The 16,899-nt window shown below is 38.7% G+C and overlaps 1 protein-coding gene across 6 annotated transcripts in view; it reads right to left on the minus strand.

Moving 5' to 3' along the window:
- ARHGEF6 (Rac/Cdc42 guanine nucleotide exchange factor 6) overlaps positions 1-16,899 on the minus strand; it is a 115,716-nt gene that overhangs the window by 40,771 nt on the left and 58,046 nt on the right. For all 6 annotated transcript variants that reach the window (XM_061137095.1, XM_061137098.1, XM_061137097.1 and 3 more), the window contains 3 exons: positions 13,757-13,851; positions 10,551-10,646; positions 8,402-8,524 (listed from right to left, as the gene is read on the minus strand). In XM_061137095.1, the coding sequence (XP_060993078.1) occupies positions 8,402-8,524; positions 10,551-10,646; positions 13,757-13,851 (314 nt within the window). The remainder of the gene's footprint in view (positions 1-8,401; positions 8,525-10,550; positions 10,647-13,756; positions 13,852-16,899) is intronic.

A 16,899-nucleotide genomic window follows, 5' to 3' on the forward strand; every position in this document is an offset into this window, starting at 1 on the left:
TGGTATTTTGGCACAAAACAGACAATAGATCAATGGAACAAATAAGAAAGCCCAGAAATAAATCTATGCATATATATTTAATTGATCTTTGTCCAGGATGCCAAGAATATATAATAAGAAAAAACTGTTTTAAACAAATGGTACTAGGAAAACTGAACATGCACATGCAAAAAAAGAAAGAAAGAAACTGGACCCTTACCTCACACCACACACAAAAATCAACTCAAAGGGGATTCAAGACTTAAACCTAAAACCTGAAACTGTAAAATTCCTAGAAGAAAACAGGAGAAATGCTTTACAACATTGGTCTTAGCAATGATTTCCAAGAGCACAGTTAACAAAAGGAAAAATAGGCAAGTGGAACTACATCAAACTAAAAGCCTTCTTCACAGCAAAGGAAACAATCAAGAAAATGAGAAGGTAATCTATAGAATAGGAAAAAAATATTTGTAATTCATATATTTGATAAAGGGCTAACCTCCAAAACAAATAAGGAACTCCTACCACTCAATAGTAAAAATACTAATAACCCAATTTAGAAGTGGGCAAAGGACTTGAATAGACATTTTTCCTAAGAAGACATACAAATGGTACATGAAAAGATGTTCAATATCACTAATCCTTAGGGAAGTGCAAATCAGAACTATGATGATATTTTATAATAACTATAAATGGAGTATAACCTTTAAAAATTTTGAATCACTATATTGTACACCTGCAACTTATATTAACATTGTACAATTATACTTCAATTAAAATATTACATGAGTATTTATTTGAGGAAAAGAGATACATGACCCTTAGTACATAAGATTGTATACATTTAGGTAAAGAACTGGAGAAGGAAATGGCAACCCACTCCAGTATCCTTGCCTAGAGAATCCTGTGGACAGAGGAGCCTGGTGGGCTGCCGTCTATGGGGTCACACAGAGTCAGACACAACTGAAGTGACTTAGCATGCATGCATGCACTGGAGAAGGAAATGGCAACCCACTCCAGTGTTCTTGCCTGGAGAATCCCAGGGACAGAGGAGCCTGGTGGGCTGCCGTCTATGGGGTCGCACAGTCGGACATGACTGAAGCGACTTAGCAACAGCAGCAGCAGCAGGTAAAGAACTGTAGAAACACACACAGAGATACACACACAATGAGACATTCCCTCACATCTGATTAGGATGGTCATTATCAAATAAGAAAGAGAACTTCTCTGGTGGTGCAGTGGATGGGAGTTCACCTGCCAGTGTGGGGGACACGGGTTTGATCCCTGGTCCAGGAGGATTCCACGTGCCGCAAAGCAACTGGGCACCACAAGCACCACAACTGCTGAGTTCATGCTCCAGAGCCAGCACTGCAACTACTGAAGCCCATGTGCCTAGAGCCTATGCTCCACAACAAGAGAAGCCACCCCTATAAGAATCCTGTGCACCACAACTAGAGAGTAGCCCCTGCTCGCTGCAACTAGAGAAGGCCCACGCAAAGCAATGAAGACCCAGTGCAGCCAAAAATAAATAAATAATTAAAATTAGGAAAGAAAGAAAGACAAATAAGACACTGGAATCTTCAGGCACTATTGGTGGGAATATAAATTGGTGCAGCCACAGTGGAAAACAGTATGGAAATTCCTCAAAACACTGAAAATAGAACTACTATTTAATCCAGCAATCCAACTTCCAGAGATTTATCCAAATAAACTGAAATAAGAATCTCAAAGAGACATTTGCATTCCCATGTTTGCTGAGGCATTATTTACAACAGCCAGCCAAGTTGTGAAAACAACCTAAATGTCCATTGATGATGAATGGATAAAGAAATGTAGTATGTACATGCCTATCTCTTTAAACAGAAGGAAATACTGTCATATGTGAAAATAGAAATGAAACTTTGAGGACATTACACTAAGTGAAATAAGTCAGTCACAGAAACACATTACATGATTCCATTTATATAGGGTATCTCCATTAATCAAACTCATAGAAGCAGGAAGTAAAATGGTGGTTTCCAGGGGCTGAGATGAGAGGAAAATGGGGAGTTACTCTTCAATGGATATAAAGTTTCAGTTACAAAAGATGAAAAAGTTCTAGAGATCTGCTGTACAAAATTGTGCTAATAATTAAAATGCTGTTCTGTACACTTAATAATTTGTTAGGAGGACAGATCTCATGTTGTACTTTTGTTTGTTTTACACAATAAAAATAGAAGGAAAAAAAGTGGAAGCAAAATTAAAACTTTCTCAGGCAAACAAAAACTGAGGGAAATTGTCACTAGTAGATTTTCTATCAAATATTTTTAAGAGAAGTATTTCAGAGAGAAGGAAACTTGGATCTACATAAAAAAGGAAGAGTGTCAGAGAATAAATGCAGGTAAAATAAAATCTTTTTTTCTTATTTTTAATAGAACTGTTCAAAGTAATATTAGCAACAATATATTGAGTGATTTTACATTATGAATAAATGAAATGAATGGGAATAATAAGAGACGAGGGGGAAGAACTGATAATGCTCTAAGTTACTACTTGTGAAATGGTAAGTGTTATGTGAAAGTGCTGTTAGAGTAGTTGTAAATGGATATTTCAAGCTCTAGGGAAATCACTAAAATTCTTCCTAAAAAAGAAGAGAAAATGAAATCATACAAAATGTTTAACTAAAACCAGAGAAGGCAGTACAAGGGGGATAGCAAAGAAAGAACAAGTGCAATGAATAGAAAACAGAACATTTTAGATATTAATCCAACTATAATAATAATCACTTTAAATATGAATGGTCTAAATATGCCAGTTAAAAGATACAGACTCTCAAAGTGGATTAAAAAACAAGACTCAATTATATATTGCCTACAAGACACAGATTACAAGCAAAGGAATGGAAAAAGACATATTAAGAGTAATCAAAAGATAGCTGGACTAGCTATGTTATTTTCAGAAAAAGCTGATTATCAGAACATGAAAAATTATCAGGGATAAAGAGAGAGAATTACATGAAGATAAAAAGGCCATCTCTCCAACAAGATAAAGCAATCCTTAACACAAATGCATCTAACAAAAGGACATCAAAACACTTGAGGGAAAAGAAAGTGATAGAACTGGAAGGAGAAATAGATGGCTCTGCTATTGTAATCCATCCCTCTATCAGTATCAGTAAATTCAGCAGGTCAAAAATTGATAAGGATGTAACTGAAAAGAATAGTATCATTCATCTAGCTGATCTAATCAACATTTATTGAAAAATTGATTCAACAAGAGCAAATACAAATTCTTAAGTTCACATGAACATTCACAAAGAAAGATCCAATTCTGGGACATAAAATACAATGCAACAGATTTATAAGAATAGAAATCAACAAATGGTGCTGGGACAATTGGGTCAGTTCAGTTCAGTTGCTCAGTCATGTCTGACTCTTTGCAACCCCACAGACTGCAGCACACCAGGCTTCCCTGTCCAATACCAACTCCCGGAGTTTACTCAAACCCATGTCCATTGAGTCGGTGATGCCATCCAACCATCTCATCCTCTATTGTCCCCTTCTCCTCCCACCTTCAATCTTTCCCAGCATCAGGGTCTTTTCCAATGAATATTCAGGACTGATCTCCTTTAGGATGGACTGGTTGGATCTCCTTGCAGTCCAAGGGACTCTCAAGATTCCTCTCCAACACCACAGTTCAAAAGCATCAATTCTTCAGAGCTCAGCTTTCTTTATAGTCCAACTCTCATATCCATACATGACTACTGGAAAAACCATAGCTTTGACTAGATGGACCTTTGTTGGCAAAGTAATATCTCTGCTTTTTAATATGCTATCTAGGCTGGTCATAACTTTTCTTCCAAGGAGCAAGTGTCTTTTAATTTCATGGCTGCAGTCACCATCTGCAGTGATTTTGGAGCCCCCCAAAATAAAGTTGGTCACTGTTTCCACTGTTTCCCCATCAATTTGCCATGAAGTGATGGGACTGGATGCCATGATCTTCATTTTCTGAATACTGAGTTTTAAGCCAACTTTTTCACTCTCCTCTTTCACTTTCATCAAGAGGCTCTTTAGTTCTTTGCTTTCTGCCATAAGGGTGGTGTCATCTGCATATCTGAGGTTACTGATATTTCTCCCAGCAATCTTCATTCCAACTGTGCTTCATCCAGTCCAGCATTTCTCATGATGCACTCTGAGAAACCCTAACCCCTAGGGTTAGGGTTAAATAAGCAGGGTGACAATATACAGCCTTGACATACTTGTTCCCGACTTGGAACCAGTCTGTTGTTCCATGTCCAGTTCTAACTGTTGCTTCTTGATCTGCATACAGATTTCTTAGGAGGCAGGTCAGTTGGTCTGGTTTTTCTATCTCTTTAAGAATTTTCCACAGTTTGTTGTAATCCACACAGTCAAAGGCTTTGGCGTAGTCAATAAAGCAGAAGTAGATGTTTTTCTGGAGCTCTCTTGCTTTTTTGATGATCCAATGGATGTTGGCAATTTGATCTTTGGTTCCTCTGCCTTTCCTAAATCCAGCTTGAACATCTGGAAGTTCACGGTTCATGTACTGTTGAAGTCTGGCTTGGAGAATTTTGAGCATTACTTTGCTAACACGTGATATGAGTGCAATTGTGCAGTAGTTTGAGCATTCTTTGGCATTGCCTTTCTTTGGATTGGAATGAAAACTGACCTTTTCCAGTCCTGTGGTCACTGCTGAGTTTTCCAAATTTGCTGGCATATTGAGTGCAGCACTTTCACAGCATCATCTTTCAGGATTTGAAATAGCTCAACTGGAATTTCATCACCTCCACTAGCTATGTTCATAGTGATGCTTCCTAGGCCCACTTGACTTTGCATTCCAGGATGTCTGGCTCTAGGTGAGTGATCACATCATTGTGATTATCTGGGTCATGAAGACCTTTTTTGTATAGTTCTTCTGTGTATTCTTGCCAACCTCTTCTTAATATCTTCTGCTTCTGTTAGGTCCAGACCATTTCTGTCCTTTATTGAGCCCATCTTTGCATGAAATGTTCCCTTGGTATCTCTAATTTTCTTGAAGTGATCTCTCTTCTTTCCCATTCTATTGTTTTCCTCTATTTCTTTGCATTGATCACTGAGGAAGGTTTTCTTATATCTCCTTGCTATTCTTTGGAACTCTGCATTCAAATGGGTATATCTTTCCTTTTCTCCTTTGCCTTTAGCTTCTCTTCTTTTCAGAGCTATTTGTAAGCCCTCCTCAGACAACCATTTTGCCTTTTTGCATTTGTTTTTCTTAGGGATGGTCTTGATCACTGCCTCCTGTACAATGTCACGAACCTCCATCCATAGTTCTTCAGGCACTCTGTCTATCTATTTCTAATCTAAGATCTAATCCCTTGAATCTATTTGTCACTTCCACTGTATAATCATAAGGGATTTGATTTAGGTCATACCTGAATGGTCTAGTGGTTTTCTCTCCTTTCCACATACAAAAAAAAATGAAATTGGACTCCTACCTCACATCACATGTAAAAATTAACTCAAAAAGGATTAAAGAGTTAAATTAAAGAGCTAATACTATAAAATTCTTAGAAAGGCATATCTTCATAACCTAGATTAGGCAATATTTTTTAGATATAACACCAAAATATAAGCAAAGTAGATAAAATAGATATATTGGACATCATTAAAATTAAACAAAATAAAAATTTTTGTGCTTCAAAAGATACCATCAAGTGAGTAAAAAGAAAACCCACAAAATGGGAGAAATTTTTTGCAAATCACACATTGGATAAGAATATATAAAGAAGAATGTACAAAGAAATGTTGCCACTCAAAAATGAAAAGATGAATTAACTCACAAAAAATGAACAAACGTTTTGAGTAGACATATTTCCACAGAAGATATTAAAATAGTCAAGAAGCACAGGAAATATCATTAGCCCTTAGAGAAATGGAGGGTGACTGCTACTAGTAAGGGGTTTCTTTTGAGAGTGATGGAAATATTCTGGACCTAAACAGAGATGATGGTTGCACAATGTAATATATAAACAACCACTGAATTGTACATTTTTAAATGGTGAATTTATGGTATGTTAATCATATCTCAATAACGAGACAAGTAACCCAATTTAACAACAGGTGAAGGATCTGAATAGACATTTCTCCAAATGAAGGTACACCAATTGCCAATAAGCACATGAAAGAGGTTCTACATCATGAGTCATTGCTGCTAAGTCACTTCAGTCGTGTCCGACTCTGTACGACCCCATAGACAGCAGGCCATCGGGCTCCCCCGTCCCTGGGATTCTCCAGGCAAGAACACTGGAGTGGGTTGCCATTTCCTTCTCCAATGCATGAAAGTGAAAAGTGAAAGTGAAGTCACTCAGTCATGTCCGACTCTTAGCGACCCCATGGACCGCAGCCTACCAGGTTCCTCCGTCCATGCGATTTTCCAGGCAAGAGTACTGGAGTGGGGTGCCATTGCTTTCTCCGTCATGAGTCATTAGGTAAATGCAAATCAATATCGCAATAAGGTATCATTTCATACCCTTTAGGAAGGCTATAATCTATAGTCAAAAAGACTAATGATAACAAATGCTGGTGAGGATGTGGAGAAAGTGGAACCCTCATAAATATAAATTGGTACAGCCACTTGGAAAAGTCTCACAGTTCCTCTAAAAGTAAAACAGAGTTACTGTATGACCCACCAATTTCACTCCTAGGCATCGACCCAAAAGAAATGAAAACATGTCCACACAAAGACTTGTACATGAACCTTCATAATAACACCATTCACAATTCGTATGTCCACAAACTGGTGAATGGAAGAACAATATGTGGTATGCATACAATGGAATGTTTTTCATTATATGACAATTTAAAAAGCAGTGTACTGATAAGTGCAACAGCACTGATGAACCTTGAAAACATTATGCTGAGTGAAAGAAGTCAGACACAAAAGGCCATATGTTGTGTGATTTCACTTAAATGAAATGTTCAGAAGAAGCAAATTCATAGTGACCTAAAGTATTTCAGTGGTTGCCTTGGTCTGGCAATGGAGAGTCACTGCTAATGAGTATGGGTTTGTTTGGAGAATGATGAAAATCTTCTAATATTGATCATGGTGATGGTCGCACAACTCTGAATTTACTTAAATTAATTTAACACTTTAAATGGGTGAACTGTATAGTATGTGAATTATATCTCAATAAAGCTGTTATATTAAAAAGGAAATGGTAACATTTTATTTCTTAAGTACATAGGTGTTCATTTTATGATAATCCTTTAAATTTGCATTTAGAGTATTCTGTTTGTAGGTGAAATACATGCCTCCATAAAAACATTTTTTAGAAGTCTGACAGACTTGGATTCTAATTCTGGCTCAACCACTTAACAGTTATGAGTACTTGGGCAGATTACTTAACCTTCCAATGTCTTATCTGTAAAGCAGAGATGGTAATAATAGTAACTCTATCATAGGCTTTTACATCATGCGCTTGGCACATTGTCAGAGTTATTATTAGCTCTAAGCAGTTGAGCCACTTGCCTAAATAATCCAGAGTCACGGCTTCTCTTTCTTTGAACTCCAACATCCATATTTGCTATTTCATAAAAATTCACAACTTTCATCAGGGACATAAAACTGACCTCCAAGGAGGACCTACTGAATTTTACCTTCAAAATGCCCTTACATAACAGATCTATAAAGCCAATCAAGCCCCTCACAAAACAGGACAAAACCAAAGTTTCCATCACTTTCTGAGTGTTGGTGTCAACTAGCATTCCAGCCTGGCTCTGGGAGTTCAAGTCAAATTAAGAGAAAAGTCTTTTCTGCCTTGAGCAGCCTCCAGAATCATGTTGGTCTGAATCTAGACTCAGTTCACTCATAAGAGCCTCTGTGTGTTGTTCTTCCTATTGTCCCACCTGGATTTCTAGTACACAGTTTCAAAGTCAAAACTGTGTCTACAGAATCCTGGTCCCGATGAATATATCAGTGAATGTGTCAAGGATGAGTCGTCAGAGGGGAAGGAAGGGCAGGAGAGACGTGAGCTCAGCTGGATCCCTTGCAAGGACTCTTAAAGGAGACAGTGTTCTGCTGTTCTCTATGAATCTGAAAGCTTATATTCATGCATAATTATAATCAGAGATCTTTGCTTAAAGTATGTGACACATAATTTCATGTCTATTTCTCTCAAGGGTCTATGCTCCATGAGGGAAGGGACCTTCTCTTCCTTGTTCACAACTGGATCCCCATCAGCTACAATAGGACTTTGCACATAGTAGGTGCTCAATAAATTAGTAGTTACATGAATGGGCAATAAAACCATATAACAATGAATCGATTTCTAGTATAATGAACAGGGATAATCAAGAGTTCAGAGGCAGACTCTAGATTTCCAAATAGGTAGTGTGAGGAAAGGGTATCATTGCAAAACAGCTTTTGGGGGGAAATGTTAATAATTTACCTGTGCTGGGTGAGCACATTTACAGCTGAAGGATGATTTGCACAGTAAGCCAGATACATAGATTTAAAATGAGGCATGAGGCTCAGAAGACAACCACCTACTTTGTGTTGGTTTTCTGGAAACCTGTAAGTAAAACAAATGGAACACACAATGTGATATAGAAAACAAGATAAAGGAAGATGATTTCTATTAAACCTGGCAACATGCAAACCTTTTGAATTCTTTTGCCAAAATTAAAAAGAAACTTCTATATTATAACCATTTTATCTATGAAATGCAAGTTCTTGGCCACTGCTTTAAAACCCAGCCACCAAACATAGCTCCAATACATAGAGTCAGATACTTATTTTGCATTAATAGGGGTTTTAAGATGCTTATTCAAATTATGATATTCAAATTTAACCAGACACACTAAAAATACTCTTGATTAATTTACATGAAGTTCAAGTACAGATAGTTTAGTTGGTAAAGAATCTGCCTGCAATGCAGGAGACCCTGGTTCGATTTCTGGGTTGGGAAGATCCGCTGGAGAAGGGATAGGCTACCCACTCCAGTATTCTTGGGCTTCCCTGGTGGCTCAGCTGGTAAAAAATTCACCTGCAATGTGGGAGACCTGGGTTCGATCCCTGGGTTGGAAAGATCCCCTGGAGAAAGGAACAGCTACTCACTCCAGTCTTCTGGCCTGGAGAATTCCATGGACTGTATAGTCCATTAGGTCGCAAAGAGGCGGACATGACAGAGCAACTTTCACTTCACTTCACTTCAAGTACAGACAAAACTAACTGAATCCAGAAATGACACATCACAAAGGAGTGTTATGTAGTCTTGGTGACAGTTTCTAGGCAAGGTGACATCCAGATGTTTAAACTTACAAGTCACCTATCTTAGTTTATCTTCCCTGGTGGTTCAGACGGTAAAGCGTCTGCCTACAATGCAGGAGATCAAGGTTCAATCCCTGGGTCTGGAAGATCTCCTGGAGAAGGAAATGGCAACCCACTCCAGTATTCTTGCCTGGAAAATCCCATGGATGGAGGAGCCTGGTAGGCTACAATCCATGGGGTCACAAAGAGTCAGACACAACTGAGCTACTTCACTTTTTCTTAGTTTGCAAAAAACTCAGAAAAGCACAAGAAAAAAATTACTTGGCATTCCACCATTCAGAGATACCGATTATAACAATTTTGGCTTATTTTTGGACTCTTCTATGTGTTTCCTATAAAATGGAAAACAAAGATGACAAATCTAGATGGCAATCTGCTCTTAGTCACCATCTTTCCATACCAATCATCTGAATCCCTATCAGCATTTGGAGTGGCTCCTGAGGTCTCCTTGTGAGGGCTCTCACCAGCTTCCTCCGTGGACAACCACTTGTGCTTCACTAAGCTCAAGAAACAGGCAATTGCCCCCAAGTTCCCTATAGATGACAAAAGTCACCAATGTCTGAGATCCACCACTTGGATAACTAATCTTGCTCCAGAAATAAACTGCCTGATGATCATCCAGTTCATTCTGCAGTATGAAGTTGAACACCTCAATGATCTAGCTAGCCTTCAATGATGTATTGTGCTTCACATAAAGGTATTACTTGGAAAAGTAATTTGCTATGTATGAATTATCATCTAATCGATGATAAAGGCATCATCCATAGTCAGTTTAGACCTTGTCAATATAATTTTTAAATAAAGCCATAAGCAATTGACTAGATGTAGAACACTGATAAGCAACTAGTGGTCTGACACTGTGAATACCACCACCTAGTGAATTTTCTCTGTTGTTGTTGTTGTTGTTGTATAGTCATGTCCAACTGTTTTGCAACCCCATGGACCGTATGTAGCCTGCCAGGCTCCTCTGTCCATAGGATTTCTCAAGCAAGAATACTGGAGTGGGCTGCCATTTCCTTCTCCAGGGGCTCTTCCTGACCCAAGGATTGTACCCCCATCTCCTGCTGTGCAGGCAGATTTTTTATCACTGAGCCACTGGGGAAGTCCAGATTTTCTCTGTACTGGGACAATTTACTAAAGTTGTAATAAATGTATAAATGCATAAATACAGAGTGCCCATATCTAAGACAACAGTAAAAAGAAAACAAAACACACATTTAAAAAACCCAATGATGCTAGCTATCTTAATGGCAATGTGAGACACTTACTTTGAACATTCTTCCAAGGCTTGGCAGAGCGTCTGTTGAAATGTGCATACTTCCTCGAAGTTTCCCAATAAAGATGTAAACTCCACAGTACTCAGACTGAAAAATATATATATGCAGCTTCAGTGAAGAGAACTTGGGGATGACTTGAGCTATCTCTCTCTAGTCTGGTTAGGTGATAGTTTGCTAGTAACCGGCAAATGGGACAAAGGAAGCAATTCTTATATTTTAACTTTTGCTTCTGAGTTGACGCCAACTCTGTGGTCTTAAACAACTTTCTAAAACTTCTTTCCTTGGTTTCCTTTTCTATAACAAGAATAATGATCCTAAAGAAAATGAGTGTTTACAAGGTACATTAGGTATTTTACAAAACGAGGAGTAAATGAGTAACAAGTGTTTAGCATCTGAGCATTGACAGGTTGGTGGTTGCCAAAGGTAGGGAGAGGGGGTGGGTGGAATGGATTATGGTGCTCAAAAGGTTCAAGCTTCTGGTTATAAAATAAGGAAGGCATAGGGATGGAATGTGTGGCATGGTGACCATAGTTAATAATACTGTACTGCACATTGGAAAGTTTCTGAGAGAGTAGGTCTTAAAAGTCCTCATCACAAGAAAAAAAGTTTGTAACTATGTGTGATGATAAATGTTAACTAGATTTACTGTAGTGATTATTTCACAATATATACAAATACTGAATCATTACACTGTACCTCTGAACTAATATAATGTTTACATGTCAACTGTATCTCAATAAAAAATAAATAAGAATCTAAAGTAAGTAGAATACATCACAGTTGGGAATAAGTGTAAAAACTTTTGAACTCTCTCCCCTAGAGGAGCTGGGACAGTAATTGGAAGATATTATATATGCCATATAAGGCAAAAGGAAAAAGAGCAAAATCCAGCTTCTCTTAAATTAAAAGGCCCATAAATCAACTCAAGGAAATCTGGAGAGGAAGTAGGAGGGAAGAAATAGTACTGATGTGTGTGTGTTTGTTTTTGGAATGGAATGGAATCAAACAAAGACAAACTGAACAATTTTATCCATCACCTCTGTACTAAGAATTTTCTCATCTTTTCTTCTCCTACCAAAAAAAAAAAAAAAAAAAAGGAGCCAACACTAGTGTAGCGCTTAACACTGAGGTAAGCATTTTACAAATAACAACTTGTCTTAACCTTACCACAACTTTATGAGATTGATACCATTGCTGTCTCCATTTTACACATAAGGAAACCCACACACAGAGAGGTTAAGCAAATCAGCCAAAGTCACAAGCCAGCGAATGGTGAAGCCAGAAGTTGAACTCAAACATTCTAGCTCCAGAGTAAATGCTCCTAACCACATTTTGAGAGAAAACTTTTCTGAAGATTGACTTAAAAGGCCAAGGTCTGCCACACGTTCTTTCTCCTTAATATAATAATACTAGGGGAGGGTTTCCAGGAGAGTAATTTTTGCTGACACTAGGGGAGGGTTTCCAGGAGAGTAATTTTTGCTGACAAAGAAAAGGAAGACCCAAACAGATGTTACCAGTAACCCCTAGAGTATAAAAAGCACCCAGTTCCTCCACTCTGATGCCCTCTTGAACCACAAGTTGAAAAACCCCTCTCATGGGTGTCAAAAGTGAAACCGTTTAGCCAGCTTTCCTGGCTGTTGCTCTCCTAGAGCAGGAGGAACTTGACTGAGCACTTAGCTGGACCCTTCAGGATTAAACAGGAAACAGTCTGCTTTGCTCAAATCACTTTGGGGTCTACAAGGCAGAACCAATGGAAACTGACTGTAAGTGCACTTCGAATTTCCATGGAACAGTGTGGTTCTGGTTCGGTTCTCTCACCTCCTCTACCCTCACTCTTTTCCTTTCCTTTCCTTTGTCTAGTTCGCGATTGCTCATCAATCACTCCTTTATTTGAAATCTTACCATCGCTGCTGTCAGGTTTAACACATCAGTTTCCCTCTCCTCCTCTGCCTGTCACCTCTAGAACACAGACCCACATTTCACTCAGTGGCAGGAGACACAGCGGGTTGAGTCTGGTCATTGACTGACCATGTGATGGGCAGGGCAGTGAGCCTCTCTGGGATTTGGTTTTCTTGTTTATTCAATGAGGAAAGTCATTTCTTCCAGGGCACTAGACCCAGTGATTCACTGAAGTTCCATTCAGCTCTAAGAACTATGATTCACAGAGCACTTCATATTTTACAAAATAATAACAAAAGTTACTTTGTTGTTGATCATTTAAACTCTGACAAAACACAGGAATACAAAATCCTTTCATACTGAAGTAGGATTCCCATAGTGTCATGAAAATAACCAAGTGGGAAATTTAATAGGACATTATGCCTAAGCAAGCATGATTTAGAAAAAGGGAGAAAATAGTGAAATACATCATTAAATTTATTTAAGCTAGAAGTCAACAATTTAGGCAATTGTTTGGCAAAAATATACTCAAACTGAGGTAAAAGAAGAGGCTTCTGTCCTCCACTCTACGTATCTACTGCTAAAGTTTCTATTTGACTTAAATCATAATCTCTAGGAAAGTTTAATCCATTAAAATAAAAACACACAAATGCAGTTTTAGACATTATTTGTTACATATGCCAGGTCTACAAGCACCGAAAAAATGAGTGGTCAACAGTTTTCTTTTGTGAAAAGGAAGTTTGCAATTCAAGTCTTCGGATTTCTACGACCAGATTAAGGTTTCAATATTGGATTGTGAAAAACATTCTAACATCTCTTTCTCATTCACTTTGGCCTGGGTGAAATACTGGCTTGAATGGCTCTTAGGAACACTCACAAAACGCCACACTTTTTCCACTCTCAGAGCATGGGAAAGAGTTTCTGCCCTGGCAAGCAAAGGTCACAGCAAGCACAAGAATTTCCAGTGTCTGTGCTTTTCACATAAAAACATCAGCAAGTCCTTTTTCTGGAAAGTAAAACCAGATATATCCCTTTAAAAATGGACAAGATAAAAATGGTGACAGACAGAAAAGCAGATCGACTCATTCCCGCCACAGCCAGAAGAAAGAGAAAGTCAAGCTCTCCAAAAGCAACATCTTGCATAATTTCTGTTGCCTTGACCATGTTCTTGGCAACCTGTGATCTGTGGAAATTCTTCTAAAGGGCAAAATCAATTATTCAGTGACATAAGAGTAATGACTCCATATGCTGACATTATCTTGCTTTGCTTAGTGAGGAGTTTGAAATATAAATCTTACTTGTTATTGGACTGCAGGGGTCTTAAGTAAGTAACAAGAAGAGATTGAAGTTCTTTAGCATAATCTTTTTCAGTGTCCAAGATATTCTGTAACACCTATGGAGAAACAAAAATCAAGGTATTGTAATTGTCAGAAAAGTCCAAAGTAAAATACTGTTTTAGATCTTTTTTTTTCACTTATTTTTATTAGTTGGAGGCTAATTACTTTACAATATTGTAGTGGTTTTTCCATACATTGACATGAATCAGCCATGGATTTACATGTGTTCCCCATCCTGAACCCCCCTCCCACCTAGTTTTAGATCTTTTAATCAAATTATAAGAAAGAAAAGTCCTATTTACTCAGGCTAGCACTGTGAGTAAGGAACACAAAATCTGAACGCATTCTAGCAAAGTAATAATTGCATGACAACTGGTTATATTGCATAACTCATACAAACATGTTTTTTCAGAATTACCTTTATTTGGAGGGGCCCTACTATTTACACAGTATGGCTCAGAATGCTTTTGTATGCTTTAAATTATTTTATCCTCAGTAAAAGTCTCAGCTAACAAAGGATCATCATTTCCATTTTATGGTTGGGAAGACAAGACCAACTACGCGAAGACATAGAGATTCAACATCAGGATAATTTCATGATAACTGATATCAAACACCAAAACAGATTTTTTTAAATGATGTTTTTGAGAAGATCTTTAGGTGACAAAATCTGAGGACACTGAATTTTTAAGCAGGGTAAAAACTGGTTTTTTAATTAAAAGTAAAAAGTGCTAGTATAAACATTTCAAAGAGAAAAAGAAGCTGAGGTGTGAGGAATTAAATGAGGGAAATGATGCTTACCAGTATTATTAATGATAGCCAAAAAAAAAAAGTCCTCTAGGCAAAATAATCAATAAATAAGTACACAGTTTCTCTTCCCCCACCAGCCCTGGAGTCATGCTCCATTTCCCAGCCTTTCTGGAGGCAGCTACAACCTTCATTCCAAGCTCTTAGAGATCCACCAAGCTAACATTTTGGTGTACTTTCTCTCGTATCTCCTAATCCACTCAACACAAATTTACTGAGTGTCTATGGGGTGACAGAACTTCCCTTGTGGCTCAGCTGGTAAAGAATCAGCCTGCAATGAGGGAGACCTGGGTTTGATCACTGGGTTGGGAAGATCCCCTGGAAAAGGGAAAGGATACCCACTCCAGTATTCTGGCCTGGAGAATTCCATGGACAGTCCATGGGGTCGCAAAGAGTCGTACACGACTGAGAGACTTTCACTATGTGGTGACAAAGGCCATGCCTGCCCTCAGGGAGTTTCTACTCCATCTGCAGAGGGAGACATTCAACAGGGGGGGGGGGGCTCACAAGACCATGTGAAGCATTCTTAGCCAGGAGAAGCCCCTTAATCTACCAACATGCCAAACGTGTACTCACAAGACAGTGCATGATGATCTGCTTTTGAAAGGTGGAATGGAAAAACCGCCTGGAGGTCCAGGTAGCTGTGGGGTTCTTTTTGAAACAACTGAACTGAAGGGTGGTAGTCCAGGCTCTGCTACCAATGAACAGGTTGCTTCAGTTTTAAGGTTTCACTTGCCTCATCTCTGATTGTGACATTTCACCTACCTCAGGGACCATTGTGAAGAGGCAAGGGAGACACCACACATGCAGGTGCTGGCTGAGTTGGGAACAGTCCCCTCCAATTTAAAGGGCTTAAAAAAAGGTTCCTCAGTGGCGGTACTGACATTTCAGAGCAGATCACTCTTTGTTGTGAGGGGATGCCCTGTGCACTGTAGGATGGTTAGCAACATCACTGGAATCTATCCCTCAGATGTCAGCTGCACGCCACCCCCTACCCAAGTGTGACGATCAAAAATGTGCCCAGACAATGCCAAATGTCACCTGAAGGGCAATATCACCCCTAGCCGACAAGGACATAGGCTACAGGGGTGGCCTCAAAAGTTAGGGCTTAAGTTGTAGTCCCTCCTCCCAGCCACTCATGTCTACTTTCAGTTTCTCTGTTCCTTAAGGAGGAATGCCTACTCTCAAAATAAGCATGTATCTAGGGGCCTGGAGGTACCAATGCGCTGTGAAATTAATCCAATAATGGAACAGAAATGTTACCCCCTATAGGAAGTCAAAGCACAACAAAGGAAATTAGAAACTATCTTGAGATGAATTTAAAAAAACACAACATAAAAAAATTGTAGAATGCAGTTAAAACAGTGCTTGGAGACTGTAAATAGCTATACATGCCTATATCAAAAAAGAAGAAAGAGGACTTCTGGTTTCCACTCCAGCATTTAAGGCATTTGCTAGTCATTATGTGTTAGTTGCTCAGTTGTATCCGACTCTTTGCGACCCCATGGACTGTAGCCTGCCAGGCTCGTCTGTCCATGGAATTTCCCAGGCAAGAATACTGGAGTGGGTTGCCATTCCCTTCTAGTCATTACTCCATCCTAAAAACAAGCAAATAGCTAAAAAAAAAGAACTTTGCTTACATTTGTCAGGGAATTGAGGTCACAGGGGAGAAATGATACACTCAAAATTAGAGAAACAGACAAGCAGATAGAGATCATATCTTGCTGGAGCAGAAAACCATGAGAAGCCTCTACAGGAATGGGAAGCAAGGTAGGAAAACCTGAACTGTAACTGATGAGTTGCTGGAGGCTCACTTTGCTGTACACCTTAAACTAACAACACGAACATTGTTAATCAACTATACCCCAATATAAAATAGAGTTTTTAAAGAGATATTTTTTAAAAAGTGGTGCTGTAACCACTGGATAACTACATGCAAAGAAAGAATTTGCACTCCTACTTCACATCATATTAAAAAATTAACTCAAAATGGATGCCAGAATTAAAATTACAAAACCCTGAGAAGAAAACAGAAGAGGAAATCTTCCTGACCTTGGATTTGGCAATGGATTCTTGGATGACACCAAAAGCACAAGCAACAAGAAACTAAAGATAGATAAATTGAAATTCATGAAAATCAAAAACTTTTATGTATCAAAGGACATTGTTTAGTCACTAAGTCATGTCCAACTCTTTTGCAACCCCATGGACTATAGCCCGCCGGCTCCTCTGTCCATGGGATTCCTCAGGCAAGAATACTGGAGTGGATTCATGGCAATGTATGGCAAAACCACTAC

This window comes from Dama dama, chromosome X, assembly GCF_033118175.1.
Source record: "Dama dama isolate Ldn47 chromosome X, ASM3311817v1, whole genome shotgun sequence".
NCBI lineage: Eukaryota > Metazoa > Chordata > Mammalia > Artiodactyla > Cervidae > Dama > Dama dama.